A 27,984-nucleotide genomic window follows, 5' to 3' on the forward strand; every position below is an offset into this window, starting at 1 on the left:
ACGTCATCAGGTTTATTAATAATACCTAATGAGAGAAAGATGACGCATGATGAGGAAAAGCTGAGCTCTCTATTTAATGGTCGTAAAATCATCAACTGGATTTAAAATATAAAATGTGTTATATACTGTATATGTTTACAGGGAAAGTAGAAGCAATCTAAATGTAAAAAAGAATACACTAAAACTGTATAAGTAAAAGTATAAATTAGGGGTCCCCAAACTTATTTGCAACCGTGGACCGGTTTCACTTCACCATTATTTTTGAATGCAGATAAAAACAGCAAAATAGAATGGCACAATGGCCTTCAAAATGAAAATATTTAGTCTGAAAAAACAGAGAAGGCTGGTTTCTCTGCATCAAGATGGCCCCCCATAAAGAATTTATCTGATACTCTTCTTCTTTAATTTTCGTTTTTTACTACAATAGCATCTGATATGTCAAGAGTCTCATGCAGATAGGATGAAGAGTCTTTAGTTTAGTTTTTAGATAAAACACCTTTTAATAATCAACAAGCAGAAATGATTTTCTCTTTCCTGAGTGGTTTGGTATCAAATGCCTCAAGGTCCAGTTAAAGTTCCCCAGTACCGTGGTTAAATTATCCAAATTTTACAATTGTTTTATTGTTGCAAAAACCCACAATGATGACATTGAATACACACAGGCTAGTAAAATACAATTTTATTCAAGTCCTTTGTAAAAAGCAAATAAAAAATATGAAAAAATAAATCATCTTGTTCTCTTCATACAACTTCTATACAAGATGCACATGTGGATTTGTCTCATCTCTACCAAAAATATATACACATGATAAAATCTGTTAAGAAGGTTCTCACTAAAACAGACAAGATGAAGATATGTTCTTGATTATTTCTGTGCTGGATTAGTCATGGATTTCATCTGTAAATCTGAGTTACAAAATACAATAAGAAGAAATATTCACCAGCATTTTAGATATTTAAAAGGCAGAGCACCATTATGTAAGAAGGTCAAGTCAATTTAAACCTACACACTTTAAAAATAAGTCTCCTGGATTTTCATACATTCTGGCTTGAATCCACATACATGACACCTTAAGGCTTCTGAGCTGCTGTGATCGGATAGAAATGAGGTCACTTTCATCCAGGAAGAATTCACTTTAAATAAACCAGCACCAGACCTGGGTTTGGTTCAGAGAACCTAAGAAGAGAAGAGGGAAGAATGCCGGTGATGATGATGAAGAAGTTGCGTGTGTGTGTGTGTGTGTGTGTGTGTGTGTAGGTGTGTTTGTGTACCTGTAGCGTCTGTTGTTGAGGTAGTCTATAACAGCGGGGCGTATGCGGGCCACGCCTCCTTGGCTGCGGTTCCCTCTTCCTGTGATGACAGAGAGCTGAGGTCGACACAGACCCTGCTCGTGTTCTACACAAACCAGAGCGAGACATGTTCATGTGAAATGCAGGTAAGGACACGAGAAGGGAGCAAACATCAAAAAAATCTTGCATCTACGGCGAAATACAAGTTGTCTAGTTAAGCTGCATAAAAAGTGCGCCATGGTTCAACTTGACTTTCAATAACAGGGAAGGAAAAGTAGAACAAACCCTGGATATTAACATGATTTACCAAGTAAAAGGTGGTTTATGCTGTATCATGTTTGAATTCTACAGGGGAGCGTGAGTTCATTTACCTTTGATTTTGTCTTGTAGCACTCGTTGTAAGTGCTGCAAGGCTTCCTCCACATGAAGCCCGTGGAGGTCCAGGATGTTCTGAGGAAGCAGTGTTGAGTTGACCCTCTCAAAGATCTGTATGGCTGCACGGTGGTTAGCTTCACTCATGCTCTGGCCATGAAGGTGAGCCTGGAGAGCAAATGTGTGATACATTAATAATCAGCGTGATCACCTGCAGACCAGCAGAGAACCGGAACCTTCAGCGAGGACTGCATCAATTGAGAAGAAGATAGAAGCTTGGATTCACACCTGTTGTGCATAAAATGACGCCACATCTTTGCGTCCCTGTTTGAAAGCTTCAGCAGCTTTGGAAAAGTTCTCAAGCTGTCGTCTCCTCTGTAGTATGGCCTCTGCCCTGAAGTCTTCATACTGGGGCTCCTCAGTGTCCTGGTAATCTTCTGTCGGTTTGGACTCAGGTGGGGTCTGCAAGATTCACAAATGGATGTTTAATTGGAAGAGAGTAAAATCGGAATGCTGATGCACAAAACCAGATTGATTCGATCGGTTACATCCATTATTCAATTTTAAAACAAGGTTTTGTTCACACCTTATCCCTCTCTTTGCTGGCGGTCCGCTGGTGGTCCGAGCGAGGCATGGCTGGGGCGATAACAGTCTTCGCTGGACCATGATCCAGTAAGGAGTGAAGAAACATCTCCGTTTGAACCAATGAGTAACTGCACATTTAAAAAAAAAAACAGAATTAGCATTTTATTCTGCAACTATGATTTCCTAGCCAAGTCCAGCATCAATCTATCTGGCCACGGACAAGAAAACATTTGCTCACAAAAGGTGCATCAAACAATCTAAACTGATTTAAAGCAGCAGCTTAACACTGGATTGATGGTCCGTGAAGGTTTTTATTACTCAAGGTCATGGTTATCCAAGTGGTAGGAAAGTATGAAACATCTTGACCCACTTGGACTTGATGGAACCGTTACTTAATGTAAGAGAATGATGTTCCTTCATCTGTCTTTATCTCGTTTTATCATTTTTATGTATTCTTCAATAATAAATTGACCTCTACATGTTATTCTGTTATGCTGTTAAAACCTCTATCTTTAGTTCTTTTAACGACTACCTGTCAACAATAAAATGCTTCTGGTTTCATCTTCAGATAAGTTGGAAGAATTCTCTGAGGACAGAATTAAACCTAGTTATAATAGTGACACAAATTCTTACTTGTGGTCTCGAAAGATGTCCTGGAGGAAGTGTCTGTCAATGGCGGGGAATTTGGCCAACAGCTGGTTTTCTTTCAGCAGCGTTGCACTGTCGCGTTTATCGATGTCCGAGCGATCCTTCCGGCTCTGGAAGTGAATTAAAAAAAATGGCTGTGAGGTCACAGAGCTGCAGGATCACATGTGGAGTAACTGTTTGTCTCATATTTGGGTTGCCAGGTGTGAGCACGAGCAGCCATTTTTGATGTGGGTTGTAATCTGATGCATCACTGCAGAATTAGCTTCTACCTTCTGAAGATCGACTCCTACATCATCTTACAGTTCACTGCTCTCCCCCGTCTTAGTGGCATCCACCCACCCATCCCCCATTTAAGTCCATTGAACCCACCCTAAAATATCCATTTAATGCAAAAAATAATTGAAGGTTAGATAAGCCGTTTCTGTATTGGCTCTCATATTCACCTTCTCCATGTTCCTCTGCAAAGCCTGCTCTTCTTTGATAATGTCCCGAAGAGAAACAGGCTTCCGGGGAGGATACCAGTGATCCGTGTTCGGCCCCTTGTCATGGGAAAAATCTGGGAAAAATGTTTTAAACAATTCCAGTTATCATCTGAAAGCGGGTTCAAGGATTTCGTCTCATGTCATGTAAAATGTCCTTTGAAAGTGTTATAATGTTGCTTTGCAAACGTACTTTCCTGGAGCAAGTGAAAAGAAAGAGCAGCTTGTGTCTGTCGTTCCTGTATAGATAAAAACAATCAGAAGGTCACTTTTTTTGGGGGGGGGTAAAAACATTCTGATAGGTAGGGAAGTATTTTGCTTTAAGCTCAATGCCAGGAGAATAGTGGAGCTTTCCAAGAAGGTCCTAATACTTAAACGTGCCCCTGTGATTAAAAAATATTTAATATATAAACTCATTCCAAAAACTTCCATACAAAAACTAAAGAGTATAAGAACATAATCAATAATTCTAATATGACTATTTTTAAATATATGTTGAATTTATTTCCAGTCTATACTCTATTCCACAACATCTATGTTGTTTTTACAATACAGACGATAAACATTTTGTGATTCTGATTTTAAATGTCATTAATATAGGAATATAAGGTTAAGATGTTCATTCAAAAAATTACCAAAATCTAATAAATAGTTACTGATAATGTTAGCGCAAGTGCCAAAATGGTCAACTACCTTTCAGCTTAGTGGATTCATCACATTTTGAAAGGCCACTAGATGGCACTTTCTGCTCTACAATCATTTTGGCTGGGAACCACCAAAGAAACCCAAATATTGAACATGAACTTTTATCGACCCACCACTAGTACCAGGTATCAGCTCACAACCATAATAACAGGTCACTGTAGCATAAGTTTAATTCAAGATTCTCAATGTATGACACAAAGTTCCCGTTGATAAATCAATCAACCATGTTCTTTACTCCAACATTTTGGTTAAAAACAAGCCATAAAGATCACCCCTCTTGTTCACTCAGAAGTGGTTACTTTAATCTTACCTGAATAGTTTCCTTCCACTTCTGGTGTAGAAGTTTAGCAAGGTGCAGGTCCAGCTGTACGGTGTACTCGTCAGTGGAACAAGTATCTGAAGCTTGAAACAAAAAGCAAAGAAATCACAAAAAAAAGGTTTTGGACAAGTTTGTTAAGTAATGCTTACCTGGATCTACTCCCACTGGTCCGAATAATTCGGTTAGCTGTAGCGCGACCTCAGTTGGCAGCTTCATCTCAACACTACGTATCTCGACGTGTGCGCTTCTTCTCTCAGAGAGTTTTTCGCGGCTGTTCTGTTTATCTGCTTTTTCAATCTCTTCCAACTCTTCTTGTAAAAGTCTGTGGATCTCATTTATACTCCGAATATCTGTCTCACAGCTAAGCATTCCACTCCAAGCTTCTTCGTTGAAGCCTTCTCGAGGACTCTGGAGGACGTCCATGCTCTCAGATTCCTCAGTCTGGCCATGTTCACCTTGAGATACTTTTGTGTCTGAGTTTGATTCAGCGTCTAGTTTATCACAGATTTGAGGTTTCTCAACTCCTGAACAATCTACAACCTTCGACTCATAGATTGCCAGTGTCTCAGTAGTCGGTGGTTCAATGGTGTCTTCATCCCTAGCGTACCCTGAACTCGTCCTATTTTCTAACAGTGTATCACATCTTACAATAGTGTCATCAGATTTAAAACGTGTGGACTTATGATAGCTGGTGACCCCAAAAACATCCTCATTATCGACGTGTTCCTCTTCCTTAAAAAACTTCTCCCCCGAGTCCAACAAGAGATTAGTGGTCCACTCCAGGTCCTGATGACATTTATCATACAAGTCTTCTAGTGTGTCAAAGGTAACCAGCTTAAAATGTCCACTGAGAATGCGGAGACTCTCCAGTCTGTCCGTGAAAGATCCAAAATCATTTTCCTCGACTTGTGTCCCCTTCTCATGAGCCACATGGTAGGGGACCTCGATGTTTGCAGAGTAAACCTGAGAGGTCGACTGAGGCACAAAGCGTGAAGAACTGCCCTCGATGAATTGAAAACCAGCAGAGAAGCTCGCACCCGGGTCGTCCATCTTGTCTGACCCGTCCTGATGATGCAGACGCCACACGAGGGCGAAGTCCTGAGGCTCAGTCTGAGAGCTCTGCTCTTCAGTGTCTTTGTCGGGCACGTTGTTGCAGGCGAAACCAGCGTTGATGGTGGTAGGATGGGTTGGATTGTCTTGGCAATCGAGGTCTTTCGTATCAGGATTGTTAAGAGACTCTAATGAGATATCTGGACAATCTAGGGTCTTAAGTTGTTTTCTTGATCCGTGACGTAGGTTCGGCCCCTGATCATCTAAACTGGTTTCTTGGGAGCTGTCACACATGCTGCCTTCAACGCTACAATCATTCTCAAACACTTTGGGACTATTTATGTCTTCTTTGGTATTCTTATTTACAACAATTTGACCAGCTCTTCCATTGTCTTCATCTTCATTTTTGGCCTCTTTTCTGAGCTCGGTAGTCACTTCGGCGTCAGCACTGTGGTCTACGAGAGGGACATTGGGTGAAACTAATTTCAAAGCACTGGGATCTGGGTTATTACTTATATCCTGCAATACATGTTTAGCAGTGGCTTTCTCAGCATCAACGTCACATGCACAGTCTGCTAACTCGACCCTAACTTCATCTGGGTCGTCCTCAGAGCAGTCCTCTGCCGCTGCTGGAGATCGAGAGGCTGGTGAACTGGTTTGGTCTTCTTCACTAGTCAGAATGAGATTGATAACTTTCTGGAACTCTGTGGAATCAGGTCCAGCTTTTACATTTAACGTGCCTGTGAGTTTGTTCTGGCCTTTCTTCACATCTTCTTTTTGGCCTCCTCTTTTCCTGGCCGCCCGCTGCTGCAGGGTTCCTTCAGTTGGCCAGTCTCCTTCGAAATCCAGAGCTTTGCTTGTTTCCCGTTCTTCGTCATTCCCAACCTTCTTCAATTGTCCTTCATCCATTTCTGATTGGTTGTTATCATCTTTAATAAGATGACCTTGATCCTTTTTTTCAAATTCTGACTTACGGCTTGGCCTTTCTCTCGGCTCCCTCTGTTTTATTGAACCAGAGAAGGCAAATGGAATTTCATTTTGACCGTGATCTTCAATCGTCACAGACTCCACGATGCAATCTGGGATCCGCAGGTTTGCCTCCAAGTTACTTGCGAGAAGTGAAACATTCCTCTCAGAGTCTACAGGTTCTGCAAGTAAATCTAAGTTTTCTGTGTCTTCTGCCTTTGCATCGTCAGTTGAGCGAACAATAGAGGACACGTCCGGAGGAGAAGACGATAGATGAGGCTGGGAATTTGTGCTTCCTTCTGTATGTCCAGAGTGACCAGGCGGTTCAGCACATACAGTATCAGACAAAACAGGCCTGAAAAAAACATTACATTTCGATGGTTATTTAAACATGGTACTGCTACACTTCACAATACATTACATATATATTGAAATTGTAATATTTTTAAAATATACAATTAGGTGTCTAAAGGTATTTCTTAAGGGATCAATAAAGTTGTATCTTTTATATTTTAATGCGTTACTTTTCTACCCAGATATGTACTACTTAAACAGAAAAACCTCACATTTCTAAAATATGAATCTGTAAATAAAGTGAGTATAATCAAATAACCCTTTCTTAAATGCCATGGCATAGTCACATTTTAATATTCTTCTCTGCAGCATTATTATATTGGAAATGTAACTACCCAACCCTAGTTTAAGGTTTTATTTTTGCCATACTCACTGTGGGTTTCTGTTATCCAGAGGGAGGCGCTGTCTACTCTCAGGTAACGCTGAGCCCATTATTGAATGGACTGAAACGAAACGCTCATAATTATCAAGCATCCTTCGAATTTTTTCCACTGGTACACGATGTCTGGAGCGCCTGAAATAACAAACATTTGATATATTGGTGCTCAACTACTAAAGAGATGATCATTGTTCCTCTGTTTAACCTCTCAAGTTCCCTCGGCTTGTTCCTCCACCAAGTATCGGGCTCTCGAAAAAGTACTTTGTATTTATGAATCAGTGCCTGGAGCAGAAATACAAGTTAACCACATGTTCTTGATTCATGTGACTAAAGAATGCTGTTGGCGTTGTGATTTTAACATAGTAACAGATCCAGTACTATGTGCTTTGGACTGAAGATTGTTGTTGTGAGTTTACAAAAGCAGATTCAAATTTAGTCATTAATTTAAAATACAGATTTTAACACCAACCTCCACATTTACATGACACTGACCTGGGCAACATATGGCTTCATCTCCCATCCCTGCATATTGGTATTGTCAATAACAATTGGGTTGTCACCTCTTCTAAATGCCTCTTTTGCTGTGTGTTAAAAATAAAACATTTTGTCATAAAATGTGTTAAACTTGAAAATTGTTTGCCAGACAATAAAAAGCACATCAGCTCGCCTTTTTCGTGGTTCCACTCGTGTGCCTCCCCGAGAACATTTGGGTTGAACCTGTACTGTCCGTTGTGGAGGAAGAAGTCGTCGGTGCTGAGAATGACTGCGCCTGGATTATGCTCTTTCAAGGCTCTGCAGAAAAACACAGCATATGTAAACGGACATACCATAAGTATGTTCTGCTCTTAAAGTCATTTCAGTCGACAATCAGTTACATAAAAACAAAAGTGAAATTTAAAAAAGAAGAATACAAAAGGTGAACCAGCGGTTGAGAATAGAAAAACTTGCTCGTCCCAGGAAGACAATACATGAAGTCACAGACGGGTAAAATCACAGATTATATGGCCATATCCATGTCCAGGTCTATGCAGCTAACACAGTGGGAGAGCAGGTCGCAGTAACACTACAGACCTCAATTGTATAACACAGGAGCAGATTGTTGTGCTCCACAGAGAGACAAAAGCAAGCACATCAATAACTTTGAGAAGGTAATGAAGGTTATGAAGTACAGACCCCGCTAATGTTGATTTTCCAGATCCAGGAGCTCCACGTAACAGAACGAGGACCTTCCCCTCCAGTCGAAGCCTCTTCAAGCCGGCGACATCTGGGGGTGTGGGGAGAGCCCACAACTTCGGACAAGGATCTACTGAATTAACAGGTGCCCAAGTTCCCCATGACGGGGGGCCGTAGGGCGATGCCACAGGAGTAATAAAGGAAGGTTGCTGGTGTGATGTGTATTTAGGAGTAAAAACTGGTGAATCAGGGTTCCAAGCTGATGTTAGTTTAAGTTGTGGTCCTGCTCGTCCCAGACTTACTTCAGGCTGCACTGATGCAGTATTATCAGGAGCTGAATCTTGGTCTATGGCTACTTGGAACACAGAAGAACATCCTGATGCCAAGTCCAAAGAATCCTGCACCTTCTCCACAGGAATCTTAGTCAGCAGATTTTCAAGTTGGCGTTTAGAAGCAGACCCACTTGGTTGCGTCACCTGGCTTGACCAATCCATCTCTGAAGTATCCTGCTTTGATTTTTCTGGAGTGTGGACTAAGAAGTTAGTATGTGTATCAACACATGGACACTCATCTACGGAAGTTTCTGACATCAAGTCTTGCTGTGCCGTCAGTAACTCAAGCTCTTTATCAACCAGTAGGTCCAGCTCATCCGTGACCACATCGGGGTGTGGAGAGGAGCAGGGCTCTGCTGGACCAGGAGGATGTCTCAAGGATTGAGAGGAGTGTTGAGAGTTGAGCAGGACTGCAGCCGTATGTTCGAATCCAGAAACTGTAGAAGTAACCGTGGGGGGAGGCTCGACTGTCACGGACAGCTCCAGAAGAGAGTCCATCGCATTTTCAACTGTGAACATATTAAACAATACATGGTTAAAATAATTCTCTGTAGCTTAATGTTCAATCAACCAAAACAAATAAACACAGAAATGTTATATTACTATGACTTAAGTATGATACCATGCTACAAATAAGTGACATTAAATATACAATTTAGTGTAATAAAAGAATGAACAATTCTAATAGTCCATGAAATATGTCACCACTGTACAGTTTTAAAAGACTCGATTACAATGTAAACCAACATGTTGTTGTTCTTCTGCCACACAACCATAAGCTAAGTGACCTTGCACATGTTAATAATACAAATATTACAACTACTATGTCTAGCTGACAGACATGAGAGCTGAGCTGTGAAGTTAGCCAACATGTAGTAAACAAAGTGGCGCGGCAGGTTAGACTTGAAGCGGTCACTCGCCTTTAAAATCACACTCCGACAACACGATATAAATCACTTCTGGATCCACGTTAGCGAACATCTCCTGCATGTTCCTCACGATCTGCTCGTGGACGCTCAGTTTCGGGAAGGAGTTCGTGGCCATCGCGCTGTCAAGACTCTGAGCCTGGTGACAGTTGGTGTCTCCGCCGAGGGTTCGCTCCTCTGGTCCGGTGGGTCTCGCTGGACTCTGACCCAACTTCTTTCTTCGGGGCATCCCACCGACCTAGAACCGAGACATGTAGTCATCTGCGGCTGCACTGACAGACACACCGGTGGACAGGTGAGGACACGTGACGAGTGGTTAAGCAGCGAGAACACAAGGTTGTAAAGTGGTGACAAAAACAGGCTGCGATAGTCTACCGGAAGTCTTGAAACCGGAAGTTTAGACAGTGGCTTCAGAATAAAAGCTTTAATTTGTACATAGTTGAGTAATGTGACTGGTTTATTTATGATTCTATTTCTAATCTTTCGGAATATTTTCCCCTTGTATTAAGGGTGGTGGGGTAGGAGAAGGGGGAGAAAGGTTAATATGCACAATATTGCAGATGTTGTCATTGTGAAACTAACATCTATTTGTAAAATAAAATGTGGAAAAAGTTACAGCACTTCCCAGTCTAACCAAGAAAGGAAAGAGTTTTCCATTTAATGTAAACGTGTAATACTCTATTGTAATGTTTAAATTATATTTCATGTGACCCTCAGATGCTATGTACATGTTTTAGTAGCTGTTGTTGTTTAACCAAAAAGACCATATAGACAGATAGAACCTCAAATTGATATTCTTTGGAATAGTTTCGTCAATCCCTTCAGTTCACAAAAAGTACATCGTTTACTCAGAGCATTTTTTTAAAGGACAGTTTCTTCATATGCTTGTGCAAATAAATGTAAAGGCATCATACAATAAACGATGAGCAATATCAAAACCATCCATAATTTAAAACACTATTTATTTATTTTGGTTCCTTAAATAAAGAGCAATGTTGAATTGTGAAGACATGTTTGAAATCAAATTAAACAATTATACTTTGTGGGTTTTACTTACTCAGAAATTGTTTTAAAACATAACAATGTTGAGTTTCAATAAAGAAAATGCACTATTGAAACATGTACATGGTTTCTTTGTATTGTATCAATTTAACTTAAATTCTTAACACACAAAGGAAGTGAGATCAGAATCACACATATCCTGCTTAACCCCCCCAGAGACCTTGTGAAGGAAGAAGGTATAATATATTAGACCTGACCTGGGCAAAGTGGCCCGGGGGCCACATGCGGCTCTTTGGCTGTATTAATGCGGCCCTTGTAATGTCAAAGTATGATCATGTATAAATGGTACTAATGCATTAACAAATGTATTTTGTATTTATTATTCACTTACATTTAATTTGATTGTTTAAGCGCTTTGTGACCCTGGTCTGGAAAAGCGCTATACAAATAAAAATTACTTATTTTCTCTTTATTATTATTTTAGGGATTCTTTTCGTCTTTCTTTTTGCTTGATGGCCCCTAACAACATTCACAGAATTTAATGTGGCCCTTGAAGCATTATAGTTCCCTGTATCAGACTGTCCAATAGAAGGTACTTTCGATGCCTTCACTAGGGTTTAACCTCAAACAAATGTATTGATAGTTATACATTTATCCTTCCCATATTAGAAAAATGGATGACAATGGATTGATGGGTCTATTCTAATACTTCCTCAACCCGTAGAGCTAGATGAGTCTTGGACCTGCAGGGTGACAGAAAAAAAGTGTGACGTTGCTGTTCTTTCTGACTCCCGCCATGTAAATGTTACTGCAGTACCCGTGCACGACTGCAGGGGGCGTCCACAGTTAGCCGTCACAGACAGCACCTACTGGACGGGCAGAGCTTTGTGCTGAAACTAAACCAACCTGTTTCAGACTAATGAATGAAAACGGCCTTACTGAGAGGTAAATACTAACCAACGCGCCGCGGGACAACAGACTACCGAGGATGTATACATTTTGCATGTGTTTTGAGTGTCTTCTGAAGCATCTGTGGCGGTAAGTTGTGAGTGGACTCGGACGACGGTAGCAGCTCTTCGGCTGTGAGATCCGAGTGATGCAGCGAACTTGCAGAAAACAGTTAGAAAAAAAAATGAGCGTCGACCCCGGGACTTGCCAAAGTTGCTGTTTTGTTTAAAAGCGAGATCACAGTCGGTGGGTGGATCTATTTGAGTCCAAAACTGCGGGGGTAGTTGACTTGAGCGGGGGACGGTCTGGAGCCAGAGATGTGATGGGAGCCCGGAGAGTTTGCGGCCTAAGCTAGCAGAAGTAGCACTGAGCTAACAGAGTTAGCACCGAGCTAACAGCACTTCCCGCAAAATGCTGGCTGCTAGCTGCCGTGTTCCCCGCCGGAGCTAACTTACTTCCCGACATGACACCGCGCTCGCATCGCCTCGACTTGATGTTCCGCAATGTTTCGCTCAAAAAACAACGAATCCCAGAGTTTAATAGCTGTGCGTTTAAGAAAATGTTCATTCCTGATGTGTAGCTGTGATGTAAGCTAATGATCATCGAAATGGTGATTTTTAAAAACCACGTTCCTGACAAAGTTCATCATGTTATTCCTGTGTTGGATAAAATAATCCACTTGTGTTTATTCCTTTGTTTTTATTTGACGGTGGGCGTTTGGGACCGTTGTTTAAAATTGTGTTTTCGGTAGAAGCTCTAGCATGGTTGGGGTGAACTTTTGTTTTCTCACCCATAGAGGCCAGTAGAAGACCGTGAGGACACCTGAGCAACAAGCATGGAGTTCCCTCAGCAGCAGAAGCCTCCGGGTGACAGCAAGATCGTCTACCCGCCAGGAGTCAAGGAAATCACGGATAAAATTAACAACGAGGAGGTGGTGAAACGTCTAAAGGTAACTCGAATCCCATATTAATATCAGGTCAGCCTGCCTGCGCTAGTGTTTTTGCTTTATTTATTTTTTCATTCACTGGTTTGATCACATATTTTGATCAAATATTTTGTTGTAGGTATGAGTTTCTACATCATAATGAACTGTAATGTGCAATGAGAATCCCTCACAGGCACAACTATGTCCGAAGCGATCATCGATGGTGTCTATGGGCTGCTTTTTTTTTGGTTGATTAAATGAAATGTATCAAAGAGTAAGATGGTACGTCACCTCAACAGTTGAAAGGGAATAGGACAACAGTAATATGAAGGGAACAAGCATATGTATGTAAGTAAAGGTTATTTGTAAAGCACCTTTCTAGACCAGGATTTAACAATCACAAACTATACACAGTTAAAATATATACTGAAAAAATTAAGACACATAAGACAGACACAGGAATCCAAGAAAAACTGGGAAAAGCCTGCACGAATAAGAATGTCTGAAGATGTTTCTTGAAGGAGTCAGTAGACTAGAAGTAAAGTACAGAATACATTTTTAACGTAAATATCATTGAACACTTTAACCTCCTAATGACGACAGTCAATTTGCAAATAAGGACGCATCTAAAGAAATAAATGGTCCACGATAAATGTTTGGTTAAGAAACAAGTTATAGGATATCAATGTATCAAGCAAAGAAAGCATACTTTTTTTTTGTTTTTTTTAAATCTCATGTAAACGTTGCAATATATCTGTTGTTTACCATCAACCACACACACAGAGTCCCTCCAACAGATCACCCACATACTAATTTTTTGACATAACTGTAACCAAGCTAGCTTAAGCCTGTTGGTAGCCCCAGTTCTGTGGTTTAGTTTAATAAATGTATCGCAAGCCAGTCATCGAGTAGTACAACTATATGATATGTAAACAAAAGTTACTGTAACTTATCTTTGAAATAATACCTGTATGATAGATGCCGGATGGATGGATAGTACTTTATCAATCCCTGCCTTTGGGAAATTGGACCTCCAATCACACACAGCAGCCAACTGAAGAACAGAAGAGCATACACATAGTTTTGACTTTATTCACCCCTTTGGGAATTTGGAATTTCAGTCACTACATAGCAGCAGACAGAAATACAAAGTACAAACAAAGGGCAAAGAACAAAGTACAAAAGCAGGCGTCCTAGAGTTTGAAATGAGGAGCGGCCTCTCAATTACTCCGCTTCTCTGTTTACTGAGAGCGGTGTGTAGGTGATGGCTGACATCTAATACAAGTATAAATCATACTATATAATGAACAAAAAAAAACAATTTCCCGAAGGAGACCTCCTGAGGGATCAATAAAGTTTTACCTTACCTTACCTTAATGTACTTTACACTACAGTCAACATTTTTAATAGGATGCATGTACTTCATGGTCAGCCGCATCTCCTCCATCCCTACTCCGTTCATGCAGTCCTTCCCCTACCCTAAAATGTTTCGGGTAGGGAAAGATGTACTAATTGTTGAGGCAAAGGATGAATGAGTCCTTGGGATGTTGTCTCTGTGTTACTGACCAGTGCAGATGATTGTACCACTGACATACTTGGGTCTACAAACTTTTTTTTCCCAATCTAGTCCCCAAAGTCACTTATCAGGCTGCTATACTCCTCCTCTTTGTTATTCCTTATACATCCTAAGAAGGTAGAGTAGTTTCATCAGTAAACTTCTCAGCTCGGATGATCTGTAGCAGATGTACAGTGTGAATGTCTCCGCAATGACAACCTAACCCTTGTCATATTTTCATCATCGAGAGCCCTTTTTTGCTTGTTATAGACTCGTTATCATGAAGAAAAGAGTGGTCAACGACACTATTTTTGCCATCATTGACTTAAAAAAGCATCATTATCATTGCTGTGTGTGTACTTTGTTGTAGTGTCTACAAGCAGATGCTTCAGAATGACGGCATACATTGCTAAATACTAGGGATGCACCGATCCGGCTTGTGTCAGCCGATACCGATCCAATACCGAGTGTTAAAATATTAACTTTATTCCCTTTTGTGAAATAAAGCTGATTATGCTTTTAATAAAAATGGCAAACATTTCTAGATATAGAATTAATAATATGGTATTTATTCGAATAAATATGCATAAAGTGTTTACTGTTTACCAGTATTTTGAGAACGAAATGGAAATAAGAAAAATAATTTGTAAACTTTTTTTCTGTGAAGTTGAAAAGTTGGTGAAACAAAATACTAAAAGCAACAACATTATAAAGTGACAACCTTTAGTATAGAGCTTAATAATACTAACACTGCTCTGCAATATTGCAGAATGTCAAAAATGTCTTCTGCAATTTGTTAATGATTTCTCCAAATACACAAACCTCCATACTACAACCTTTTCAACCTAATTATTCTTACATTTACATCATATATAGCTTTGTAACCCATATCATTATTGTAACTCTTTATTCTCTTGCTCTCCCTTCAGTGTTCACAGAACCTCCTCTGCAGCGAAGTTATTATTTCTGATACCTACACTGGTCTTTCATCCCCCTCTCCCTAGTGTTACTAAAACTAGAAGTAGATCAACCAATTTATGAATGTATTCGTCATCACACCCACACGTCATCTTTCCACACAACAAACTAATAAAGGTATCACCACAAAGAAAGATAGATAGATTTTGAGAAGAGAAAAAGAAAAAAGTTAGTTTCCCTATAACCTAAAAAATACGTAGACGGTCTGTGACGTTGACAGGTTGGTGACACAAAATACTAAGGGTGATAATGTGGAACAAAGTGCAAACAACATTGCAAGTGTGGAGATTATTAAGTAAACACTAAAAGTCCAGAACCAACAATTTTGTCAAACACTTAGAATAAACAAGCCAGATAAAATTATCATCCCTTCTTAAAAGTTAATAAGGTTTTGAGAATAAATGTAAATAAAAGAAGCAGTCAGTATAATCATATACTGGATCAAAACAAATTATGTAAGCAAATCCAAGGAAGATTCCAATGATAAAGTCAGCGTCAACACGACGAACATAAACATTTGTTATTTTTGAATTTCATGCGGTGACTTGAAGTTTCTCTCGTCTCTACAGAACAGCAACGTGAACTGCTTCGTTTTGTTTCGTCTTTCTTTTTTCTCCGTACTGTTAAATTCTTTTGTCGTGCTACGACTTTAGATGCTTAATGAAGTTAGTGGTGCTGAATCTTGTAGCTCGATTTCTTCTCCAAACATCCGCTCACATCGACACCTCAGCAGATCCTAATATCGGATTGGCTGCATCCCTACTAAATACCAAATAATGCCACCATGACGTTGTCAGTGGTTTCTGCGCTTTTGCATGACAAAACCCCTTAAATCCTTTCTCTCTGGTCTTGGCCCACTGTCCTATCTCCTACCTTCAAGGGAGGCCGAATGGTGGTGTGAGGAACGATTCAAATGAAGCTAGCTTTCCAGAATGTTTTTGCTGCTTCTGTTGACCCATCCCCCACTTCTGCTTCCTGCCTTCTCTCACTCTCGTTCAATCTCCCCGGCTGTAGTGATCTTAAATGATTACATTACAGATTATAAAATGTACCTTGATTGCACTACCCCTAGCCAGAAATGACATTTTTATACTTATTCAATTTAATGATATTCAACTGTCTCAGTTCACTTATGCACTGCTTTTACCAATACATCAGGATAGCCCATAGCGGGGCTAGGATTGTCAAAATATTTTTAGAAATTCAGTTAATTTATGTAAGGCCTGTCATTTAGTTGAATGTGTCAACCAACGGAGACATCCTTAGAAACTCAACGAGCAATTCGGGTTAGATTTTTGACTTGTCAGCATCAAGCGACAGGTTGACTTTAGGCTAGTTAACTCTTATGCGGCCTGTGGGTGAAGGTGAGCGACCTCCGCCACTGCATATGCATTTCTGGAAGCCAGGGCGGTGGTTGACCCAGATTCCTAAAAATTTGTTTTTGGCCACCAGCTCGCTCGGACCCAAAGGCTGTATAAGGTTTAAAAAGAATAACTATGTTTTAATGAAAATCTGAAGAAGAAAATAAGTTGGATGAAACCTATGCATTTCCAAAACTCTTAATTGTAGGGACTTCAGGGATAGGACTATGTATCAAACTTTGGTTCTTTTGTGGCCACGTGAGATCAAAACAAGATTATATGTGGAATTTCCTGAAGGAAAATCTGACAAAGGCAGTGAACGTCATATGAATTTGTTACTTGGAAGTGAGTGTTCTTTTGCACATGATAGTCATTTAGTACTTATTTGTGCAGCAAAATACCTTGGAGTGGAAATCTGATGCTGTAAAATTATGAATTGATCTTACAAAATTGGTATCGAAAAAGGTATCGTACAGAAACCGGTAGTGTGAGGAATTGGAGCCGTACCATTATCGAGAACTTTCGATCAATACCCAGGTTCTTCATCACATAAGTGATGTGACATTGGTGCCTATCAATGCTGAGGTAAAGGAGGTTTTTCCTCGAATATTAGTTAATTTATTATTATTTGATTTATATTCGTTAATTATTATTTAAATATTATTTTAAAAAATGGAGCATTCCAATATTTCTGGAGAAAAAAATCAGATTATTATTAAGATATTGCGTGAAAAATATTGTTTAAAAATGTACCAGTTTTAATTTTCTAAAGCTTGTAGTAGGATCATTGCCCAACCAATGTTGTGGTTAAGGAGTTATAAAAGTATTAATAAAATATGTTGTTTAGGTGACATGTATTTGATTTCTTTTGTGGATAAAGGGCAATTAAGTCGTGGACAAACGACATGTATAACTAATTCTACTCATTTCTCACACATCATTAGTTGGACAATGGTTCCTTTAACATCCAGACAACCTGATGGCATTTTTAAGTTTAAACCTGTTGGTAGTCTATGGATAACATCTACGAATTAAAATGGTAACTAATGTAAAGCTTACACTCTACTGACTCACACGCATGTTACAAATGTCTTCCTCTGCAACATGCAGTAAGTCCCTGATCATAATGATGATTTTTAATAGTTCAATATTTTTTTCATGTCATTTCAAATTACTCATGCAAGATTAATCCTACAGTATTGTGCCAACTTCACTTGGTTGTCGTGTCTAAATGCCTGATATCGCTGTTTACCTGTGTTTGACTGTGACATGAGAACACTTATGTGGATGCTGTAGCGTGTCAAGATACTTCCCTGTTTTAACCAATTCTAATGGTTGATGCTGATGTGTTTCATAGATGGTTGTGAAGACATACATGGACATGGATCAGGATTCGGAAGAGGAGAAGCAGCAATATCTTGGCTTGGCGCTTCATCTTGCATCAGAGTTCTTTCTCAGGAACCCCAATAAAGATGTGCGGCTTCTAGTTGCCTGCTGTTTAGCAGACATCTTTAGGATCTATGCGCCAGAGGCTCCGTACACCTCTCATGACAAACTCAAGGTAGTAACCACTGATCTAAAATTGTTACATTACTCCACTGTCGGCTGACTCTAGCAGTGGAGTTTTGTTCACTTGAGAGAATGTTTGAAAATGGTCAGCATAACTGATAAATATTTTGTTTTCTATCCAGGATATATTCCTTTTCATCACCAGACAGCTTAAAGGGTTGGAAGACACAAAGAGCCCTCAGTTCAACAGATATTTTTACCTGTTGGAGGTAATGTCAATATTAAGAAGGAAAAATAGAGTTTTGTTTTGTTGGTTAACATGTTATATCTTCTTTCCTAGAACTTGGCGTGGGTGAAATCATACAACATTTGCTTTGAACTGGAAGACTGCAACGAGATCTTCATTCAGCTTTTTAAAACCCTTTTTTCCGTCATAAAGTAAGGACCCCTTATCAGATCTATTTTCCCTCCAACAATAATGACTTGCTTTGTGGCATTAGCTACTATTTATACATGCAGCTAATTTTCCAATGATGCATTTTTATTTACCTTGGCTCTTTTTAATCCATTTTTCTTGTTTAGTTTTAATCATAAATTTAAACCAGAAACAAAAAGCACAACCTTTTTGAACTTTCTACATGCAATCCAATTAAACAATGTAGCATTGTGATGACCTGCATTGCACTCTTGTTTCAGTAACAGCCATAATCAGAAGGTGCAGATGCACATGATGGATCTGATGAGTTCTATCATCATGGAGGGAGATGGTGTCACACAGGAACTGCTGGATACCATCCTTATTAACCTGATCCCAGCACACAAGGTACAATACCATCCATGTTTATAATATATATATATATATATATATATCCTAAGGCGAGCTCAGGGAGGACGGAAACCTCCCGTGGAGCAGAAGGGCAAAAGCTCGCTTGATCTTGATTTTCTCATTTTATATATATATATATATATATATATATATATGCTTCTATCTCCCTCTGCACACCCTTACAACTGGCAAAAGTAGTAGAAATCTAACTCTCTTAATAACTATAATAATAATAATAATCTCTATTTATATAGCGCCTTTCTAGACCAGGGTCACAAAGCGCTTTGACAGCCATTCACACATACTGATGGGAGTAGGCTGCACCACATGGCGCCGAATCTGCCATCAGTGTATCAGGGTAAAGTGTCTTGCTCAGGGACACAACGACACAAGCTTGTCTGGAGCTGGGATTGAACCTGCAACCTTTTGGATTGCAGGCAACCACTCTACCATCTGAGCTATGACGCCCATAGCTATTACTATGTAATACACATGGTCTAAGTTTCAATAAAAAAACTAATTTTCAAGCAATTTTGCCAGTGTTTTTTTTTTTTGCCAGTGTAAGACATGTAGATCATGCAGACAAACAGACTGATTGACAGATATTCTATTTTGTTTACATACATTGGTAGTTATTCTACTTTTTAGACAATAATTCCTCACAATGGTAGGTGCAACTTGTGGTGTATTGTTTTTTTGGTAACCTTTTTTAACTATTAAAGTATTGTATCATTTGTTTGCATTTGTTTTATTTTAAAATGCACCGGCCAAAAAGAGGTTAAAATATTTATTTATTTTTCAAAGAATCTTAACAAGCAAGCATATGACCTCGCCAAGACGCTGCTGAAGAGGACTGTCCAGACTATTGAGACTTGCATCGCAAATGTAAGTCCCTTTAAGTGCTTTTGCCTGTTTCTAAAATAAATTGTATCCATTGCTGTTTTTTAATGCCTTTCCAAGTGTTCATGTCAGACTCTGCTTTGGCCCTCAGTTTTTTAATCAGGTTTTGGTGATGGGCAAGTCTTCAGTTAGTGACCTTTCGGAGCACGTCTTCGACCTCATCCAAGAACTGTTCTCTATTGATCCCATGCTGCTCACCTCGGTCATGCCACAGCTGGAATTCAAGCTCAAGGTCAACATCAAGTAACCCAGATCTGGTATAACAAGCAGCAGTATTTGATATCTGGATTTTCTTCCCTGCAGAGTAATGATGGAGAAGAACGCTTAGCAGTTGTGCGGTTGCTTGCAAAGCTGTTTGGGGCTAAAGATTCTGAGCTTGCGTCACAGAACAGACCCCTGTGGCAGTGCTTCCTAGGAAGGTACGTTCCAATGAAAAGCATCTGGTCTTGTTCAAATTGGATTAGATGATGCAAGGTGTTCTGTACTTTTCCAAGTAGCCACTCACCTCCGCATACACATTATATTTACCTCCTGCCTTCTGTTGATGCGTCCGAAAGTTCTCGCCAAACAAGAGGATATAAGAGCAGATCCCATTTTGACATAATAAAGGCTTCACTCTTCAAAGCAGAGGGGGTGTGGTTATGGCGAACAAGATTTCACTTCCAGAAAAACAGTTTTTCAGTGGGTGGGGCTCAGAATCAGAAACTTTTATTGCGAGTGTTTTAAACAACATTTATGCACGTTTTGTAATCTAATACATTTACATACATTACACGTTTTAACATTTGAACACATTTTAGTACGTTCACATTTAAAAATGTTACACCTTAGTATGAGTAAACTGCTTGTATTAATTATTTTTGGAATACGATTATGAACAAAAAATGATTTTCTTTTCCCAGGTTTAATGACATACACGTTCCAGTTCGTCTTGAGTGTGTAAAATTTGCAAGCCACTGCCTCATAAACCACCCTGACCTGGCCAGGGACCTCACAGGTGAGCTTTCTGTCTGAAATGTACACGTGTTACTGTTAAATTTTAATTTGACTGACGCATGAATCTGCTTGTATCACCAGAATTTTTAAAAGTGCGGTCCCACGATCCAGAGGAGGCCATTCGCCATGATGTCATTGTTACCATCATTAATGCTGGGAAGAAAGACCTAAATCTGGTTAATGATCAATTGTTGGGATTTGTAAGAGAAAGAACCTTGGACAAAAGGGTGAGGGTTTATTTTGTTAAAAAATATGGTCATTATAATATGAGCTCCACTGGTTTGTTGATGGGTTTTCCAAGAGAAAGATACCGTCGCCTTAAGTTTTGATGAGCTTCAGGGTTGGATATCGTTGTAACAGTGTTACCAAATTTTCTCTGTCCAGTGGCGTGTGCGTAAGGAGGCTATGATGGGCCTGGCTCAGCTTTATAAGAAATACTGTCTGCACCATGAAGCTGGTAAAGAGACGGCCCTGAAGATCAGCTGGATAAAAGACAAGCTGCTGCACATCTATTATCAGAACAGCATTGATGACAAGTGAGATTTCCTTAAGAAAAAAACGCATGTTCTGATTGTTTACTAAAATCTCATCTACCATCTTCTTTTCTCCAGGTTATTAGTGGAGAAGATTTTCGCCCAGTACATGGTTCCCCACAGTCTGGACACGGAAGAGAAGATGAAGTGTCTCTATTACTTGTATGCCTGTCTGGACACGAATGCTGTCAAGTGAGTGGTCTCACACCTCATAGCATGAATTACCTTCGCACAACTATAGTGACCTGCTTCTAGATGAGCCTTCTGAACAGGAACATGAATTCATTGTTTCCCCTTTAATGGTTTGGTCTCTTTAGGGCTCTGAACGAGATGTGGAAGTGTCAGAACATGCTAAGAGGTCTGGTCAAAGAGCTGCTGGACCTTCACAATTTGCCTGTGGTGTGTTGACACAACAAATGCACTTCATCTTTTTTATTCTTCAACGTCAACCTTGTTTTTGTCTCCCACAGTCCGAGTCAAATAACACGGCTATGTTCGGGAAGCTTATGAATATTGCAAGTAAGTTACAATTGTATTACTTCTAACGGAATACTGATTTTTTTTTGTTGACAAAATTGCTTACAAATGGATTCTTATTTAAAGTGTAATTCAGCATTGCCATGTGCTCTTCTGATGACATTAGATTTAACCAACATTTAGAAGCTTAAATTGCAAATTCTGCATTTTTCAGAGAACTTGCCAGATGCAGGAAAGGCTCAGGACTTCATGAAGAAGTTCAACCAAGTGCTTGGTGAAGATGAGAAACTACGGTTACAACTGGATGTACTCATCAGTCCGACATGTTCCTGCAAGCAGGCGGAAATCTGTGTGGTGAGCATAGCTTGTCCATCATAAATTAATTAAATAAATAAACAATTAATATTGTCATGTTGTTCTAAAATGTATGGTTTTGTGCTACAAAATAATTGTTTTTAGAGACATAAAGTGGTTATTAAGTCTACTTAAGGCATCAGTAAATTAATTATGTGGCAACAACAAGTTTCCTTTTTTTTTCCCATCTGTACAGAGGGAGATCACCCGGAAGTTAACGTTTCCCAAACAGCCAACCAATCCTTTCCTGGAGATGGTCAAGTTCTTGCTAGAACGCATCGCTCCTGTTCACATCGACTCTGAGGCTATCAGGTATCAATTGACAACATGTTGAGCCCACATATCATCACAATTTATTTTTATTTAAAGATGTACTCTATACTCTTTAATATAGCATCACGTTCTTAATGTTGTAATATTATAGAAGATAAGATGAGTTTTTTTTTTTTAATAATTGCATTTGTATTAACGAAAAGTCAGACGTGTGTCACAATATTCTTCTGCCATATAATATGATATAAAGGTTTTGTATACTGAATTTTCCCTTAAATGTTCTTCGGTCTTTTTCATTTAGTGCTCTTGTTAAACTGTTGAATAAGTCAATTGAGGGCACGGCAGACGACGATGATGAAGGAGTCACACCGGACACAGCCATCCGTGCAGGACTAGAGCTCCTTAAGGTACCTTGACTAAAACGAGTCTAAAATGATGTGTAAAATAACATCTGTATGCAGCGATTGTGGTTCATGTGTTAAAGATTGACCAACATGTGCCCTCCTTCGCCAGGTCCTGTCGTTCACCCACCCTACGTCATTCCACTCAGCAGAAACGTACGAGTCTTTGCTTCAGTGTTTGAAGATGGAAGATGACAAAGTGTCCGAGGCTGCCATCCAGATATTTCGAAACACTGGTCAAAAGATTGAGACGGAACTGCCACAAATCAGATCGTAGGTCGCGTCGTCCTACAAAAGTGTTTTCTTTGAGATAAACATTCAAGTGTCCATCTTTGAAATGTATCTCCAAGTGCTTTCAATGATGTGTTTTGCCTTTCACTGTTAACAGGACTCTTATTCCCATCCTGCATCAAAAAGCCAAGAGGGGCACGCCTCACCAGGCCAAGCAGGCTGTACACTGCATCTACACAATTTTCAACAACAAGGAGGTGCAGCTGGCCCAGATATTTGAGGTGACCCGTATATCTAATTAAGCCTTTTAACACTTTTCAGAAAAGTGTATTTAACTGTCTTTTGTTTTCTAAAATCCCTTAGCCATTGTCCCGGAGTCTGAATGCAGATGTCCCCGAACAACTCGTCACCCCTCTCGTGTCATTGGGACACATCTCCATGCTGGCCCCTGATCAGTTTGCCTCACCGATGAAGTCCATAGTTGCCAACTTCATTGTCAAGGACTTGCTCATGAATGACAGGGTGTGTTAAGTCATATAGCATATATTATTTAGGAATAAAGGCGCATCTTTCAAAGCTTGATTCTTTATTTTTAAAACATATTTTCTTCTTGTATTTAGTCGATTGGTAACAAGAATGGGAAGCTCTGGACGACTGATGAAGAGGTGTCGCCAGAGGTTTTAGCGAAGGTCTGACTTACATTTAATCTTCTGCATTATTCAGTTTATGCTCTCTCGCCCTTGACGGACATTGACTTATCCTCCTTGATTTGCATTTAGGTGCAGGCCATCAAGCTTCTGGTGCGATGGTTGTTAGGAATGAAGAACAACCAGTCGAAGTCTGCAAACTCCACACTACGCCTGCTGTCTGCCATGCTGGTGAGTGAGGGAGACCTTACGGAGCAGAAGAAGATCAGGTAAATTATTTTCCATCTAAGATACCAATTGAAGGTGCTATTATATTTCTACATTTATTAGCAGACATCATTGTATTTCCAGTATTCCAGACGTTTAAATGTAGTGACTCTCTGAAATGTCTTACTGTTTAAGCTTCAAAAATAGAAAGTCTCCTTCATGTTCATCCAAGGTTTACCTCATCTGTGTGACACACTGGAAGATTATAAAATATAAAAAGCTCTTGGAAAGATCATAACAATGCTAAAAGCAGAAGCGGAAAAGTAGTGCTTTGGTATCGTAGGTCACTTTAAAAGGCAATTCATTATTTTTTATTTTTTTGTGACTATTTGACCAATTTTCTCACGAGTCTTCAGTAAAAGTGGTTTGTGTTCTCTTCACCCCAAACTAGTGTAATATTGTCTAGCACTTTTTGTTTTTGTAGTCAGAATGAATACTTTTAATCTCTTTATACTGACTTAAATGTGTTGTTTTCTGTGTGATTAAGTCTTTCTATCTATTTAAAGCTTACTTGCAATGTTTAAAAACTTCTTGTTTTGTGTTCTTCTTCCCCTACAAAAGTAAGTCGGACATGTCCAGGTTGAGACTGGCTGCAGGGGGAGCCATCATGAAGCTGGCACAGGAGCCTTGTTACCATGACATCATCACCCCGGAGCAGTTCCAACTGTGTGGACTCGTTATAAACGTCAGTCACGTTGTTTATTTAGCTCCATCGTCTTCTTCATTTCCTCAATACAGCAAATGAAAGTGTTTAGAGTTGTGAAAAGATTCAGCGTCTATGTTTGTAATGAACTAAATCAAATAGTTGTTCTTGTTCATTGTAAAGAGAAATTTGATCAGTTAAATTGAATTAATTTTAGTGTATCCATGTCGTTATTCGTGGTGTTTGAACATTCAATGCCGAAAAGATAATGTGTCTTGTTACTATGTTTTAGGACGAGTGCTACCAAGTTCGACAAATCTTCGCTCAAAAGTTGCATGTGGCACTTGCCAAGCTGGCGCTGCCTCTTGAGTATCTGGGGGTCTTTGCTTTGTGTGCCAAAGACCCAGTGAAGGAGCGTCGTGCCCACGCCAGACAGTGCCTGCTCAAAAACATTTCAGTCCGCAGAGAGTATATTAAGCAAAACCAAATTTCTCAGGGTAAGGGTCAATAAAGATGCTTCCTAGTTCTACTGTACTAATTATTAATTTTTTGTGTGTTTTTATCCAAGACAAACATGTGTCGCTCCTACCCGAGTATGTCGTTCCCTATATGATCCACCTTTTGGCTCACGACCCAGACTTCACAAAACCACAGGATTATGATCAGCTCAAGGATGTGAAAGAGTGAGTTGTTGTTTCTTTATTGTGCTCAATTCTGCCGTGAGGGCAGAAATGATTTGACATTTGGGAAACTCTCAGGTGCCTGTGGTTCATGTTGGAGGTGCTGATGACCAAGAACGAGAACAACAGTCATGCTTTTCTCAGGAAGATGGTTGAGAACATCAAACAGAGTAAAGACGCACAATGTCCTGAAGACACAAAATCAAACGAGGTAGACTTGCAGCAGCATGATACTCGTAGAACACCTTAAGGTGTAGTTTCTCCTAATGTTTGTTTTTTGGCCTTCTAGAAGCTGTATGTGGTCTCTGATGTGGCTCTCTTCGTCATCGCCAACAAGAGCACTGCTTGTCATCTGGATTCGCCAAAAGAACCAGTTCTACCATCCAAGTTCTTCCTATTTCAGGACAAGGTGATTCAAATTCTCTCACTCTCGTATGTTGCTAAATGGGGTGAAAGGGCTTCTACAAATACTACACTTGTACACACGGAAGATCCACAAATGCTGATTGACATGGTGATGTTTGATAATTGTTGCTAACCAAAACAAATAAGGACCACAGCTAATGCTTAACCATCGTAAATTCATAGACGCGGAAGTTTCCTAGAATGGCTAATGTGTTGATTTAAATGTCTCTTAACTTGATCTTGGACCTCTATTGTACTCATCAATGTGTTTGTACAAAACTCTCTTTTCATTGAAATATTTACGTTAGAAAATGAGCTTACGCCCCGCCCACTGAAATCACTTTGTTTTTCTGGAGATGAAACCTTGTTTACCATAACTACACCCACTCTTGTTATTGGTCAAGCATCAAGCCGAGAGTCACGAGAGTACTGACAGTAAAAATTAAATATTTAGTCGGTAACGTGGTTCCACATGAATGATGTTTCATCTGAACTGCATGTGTGCGCAGTTGCACTTGGCTGATATTCTGGCTGAAGATGTGGGTTGGTCTTTACAGTATATTGTATTTGTTCACTGGCGCTCCAACATCTGTGTATGGCCGTGAAGCAGCGTTTGTTGGAAGCTGAAGTTGATATTTGTGAGCAGGCAGTAGCAGAGCATTTTAAAAACTAGGTGCGACCATCAGGTTGGCCTGCTTTTGTTGAGGTGCTAGTCAGTTTGAAGACCAGCGCGAGTTGTAAATCATTATGTGAAGAAGAGCCGTCAAGTGTCATGTTTGAGCCAAATTAAATTGTCACCCAGTTTCATTCATCATTTAATGTAGAATCTAGAGAAACTGATAATTAAATCATAATATTGTAGCTAGGATACGTGTAAATAATTGTCAAAGATGAGGTTTAGGATCAATAATTATTCCACGTTGATATTGAATGGAAGTGATGATAGCCTGACTAAGGTACGTCTGATGTTGCTCACAATAGTACAAGAGACCGCTCAGGGAGATGTGTTTGCTCGGACGTGAAAACAATTAGAGGGAAAATTGCATGTGAAGTTTTGAATATATGACCTTTTGATTGATGGTGAAATCTCACAAATAGTCCACGGCTTAATAAACTGAAAGACAGCCGTTAAGATCTGTGGATAACTTTCTGTAGCTTTTTTTAATTCATTTCAAACTGACTTCTAAACACGCCTTTTCCCGGACAGGACTTCAAAAACGATAAAGAGTATCTGTCAGCGGAGATGAAGCAAACCCTGCTCAGTGGAAAGGTAAACAATTGAAACGATGACTCTTGTGTTGAATGTCAGTCAAGGTCGGCATATTATACCAGAGCTCATGTTCATCAAACAGCCAAAACCAGCTCCAGTGTTGGCGACGGTAAACAAAACAATCATGATCCAGGGGAGAAAGATCTTTAAGACGACCACCATCAGCTCAGACACCTCCAGTAACGCCAGCAGCAACTCTTCTCCGCTCAGCTCCTCAACCATCAACAAGAACAGGTAGGACGATGTGGAACCAACGGGAAAAGCATGAGCCCTTGCATCTTAACATTCTTCTCTTCTGCAGTAAAAGCCTCACACATGCAGAATCAGGGGCCAGTCAGACGAGGGAAAACAACGAGAATCCTGTGATCAAGAAGGTGGAGGTGAAGAAAGTGGAGGTGAAGAAGGTGGACCTAAAGAAGGTGAGCGCGGATCAACCCTCACTCGTCAATGGACCGTTCGCAGAGCGTTGTCTCACCGTCCCTCTCAGATGCAGGCAGCAGACGGAGCACAGAGTGAAAAGTCTCCGGCCAAAAAACGAGGCCGTCCTCCAAAAATTCCAGCAGGAGCTGACAAGGCAGGGGGCGCTACAACGCCGACCACTGGAGTTGGCCGAGGCAGGAAGCGAGCGGCGGAGTCCAACTCTTCAACAGACGCCAGCAAGATTTCAAAACAACAGAGCGAGGAAGGTACCAATCGACAGATGGACTTGCAGAGGTGAGCGCCATACGCCAGAACTTCTTGACATACAGTTTGATTACTAATGTGAGTGAGTGCAAATGGGTGAACTTTGTGTCACATTAAGCTGCAAACCAGTCTGAGAAAAAGTCTCAAAAACGTGTATAAATGCCTTTGATTTTTGTCTTGCAGGTAAACTGATGAACCCACAGTTGAGGAATTGTAGGCGGACTCCTCCTGAAACTGCCCAAGTCTTTGTACCATGACTCTTAAAGCTTTCCAGGACACATGGACCTTTCTTAATGGACACACACACACACACACGCACATACACACACAAAACTGATCTCTTAGATGATTTTAAAACACCTTGTAGTTAACAATTGAAGCCCATTGTATGTAGGTCTTACTACTTAAGTTGTTCTCCTTTCATGTTCCTTTCGCTTCTTTTTTTTGGAGCATTTTTAAGAAAAAGAAAAGCTGACGGTTTTACAAAGGTTTTAATCTGGTTTTGATTGATGTTTATTAAATTTGTTGAGAGAAACAAAAT

General features: G+C 39.9%; 2 protein-coding genes across 5 annotated transcripts; one reads left to right on the plus strand and one right to left on the minus strand.

Moving 5' to 3' along the window:
- Positions 1-664: 664 nt before the first annotated feature.
- Positions 665-13,478, minus strand: n4bp2 (NEDD4 binding protein 2). The gene is made up of 17 exons (XM_087799627.1): positions 13,421-13,478; positions 9,573-9,816; positions 8,321-9,161; positions 7,815-7,939; positions 7,640-7,728; positions 7,353-7,429; positions 7,142-7,282; positions 4,548-6,769; positions 4,390-4,481; positions 3,568-3,613; positions 3,339-3,451; positions 2,881-3,005; positions 2,249-2,375; positions 1,951-2,124; positions 1,662-1,830; positions 1,273-1,396; positions 665-1,177 (listed from the first exon to the last, which is right to left on the minus strand). Exons 2-17 carry the CDS (start codon positions 9,805-9,807, stop codon positions 1,132-1,134), a joined length of 4,746 nt encoding a protein of 1,581 aa, XP_087655753.1. The 5' UTR covers positions 9,808-9,816; positions 13,421-13,478; the 3' UTR covers positions 665-1,131.
- pds5a (PDS5 cohesin associated factor A) lies at positions 11,395-27,983 on the plus strand. Of its 4 annotated transcripts, none has more exons than XM_087799655.1 (33): positions 11,395-11,525; positions 12,325-12,477; positions 17,705-17,908; positions 18,039-18,125; positions 18,197-18,294; positions 18,553-18,679; positions 19,487-19,567; positions 19,674-19,814; positions 19,886-20,001; positions 20,485-20,579; positions 20,660-20,805; positions 20,963-21,114; positions 21,190-21,303; positions 21,429-21,510; positions 21,582-21,630; positions 21,803-21,942; positions 22,139-22,254; positions 22,517-22,622; positions 22,729-22,889; positions 23,005-23,128; positions 23,211-23,369; positions 23,468-23,536; positions 23,627-23,763; positions 24,323-24,446; positions 24,697-24,901; positions 24,973-25,087; positions 25,163-25,295; positions 25,374-25,493; positions 26,697-26,759; positions 26,842-26,993; positions 27,061-27,178; positions 27,247-27,473; positions 27,627-27,983. In XM_087799655.1, the coding sequence occupies exons 2-33, from the start codon at positions 12,364-12,366 to the stop codon at positions 27,628-27,630; spliced, it is 3,879 nt and encodes a 1,292-aa protein (XP_087655781.1). In that variant the 5' UTR covers positions 11,395-11,525; positions 12,325-12,363; the 3' UTR covers positions 27,631-27,983. The 4 variants fall into 4 exon arrangements, with proteins under 4 accessions (XP_087655781.1, XP_087655802.1, XP_087655794.1 ...); XM_087799676.1 differs by having other exon boundaries at positions 27,253-27,473; XM_087799660.1 differs by having other exon boundaries at positions 11,505-11,618.
- Position 27,984: the final 1 nt, after the last annotated feature.

This window comes from Callionymus lyra, chromosome 1, assembly GCF_982586985.1.
Source record: "Callionymus lyra chromosome 1, fCalLyr1.hap1.1, whole genome shotgun sequence".
NCBI classification, from domain to species: domain Eukaryota; kingdom Metazoa; phylum Chordata; class Actinopteri; order Syngnathiformes; family Callionymidae; genus Callionymus; species Callionymus lyra.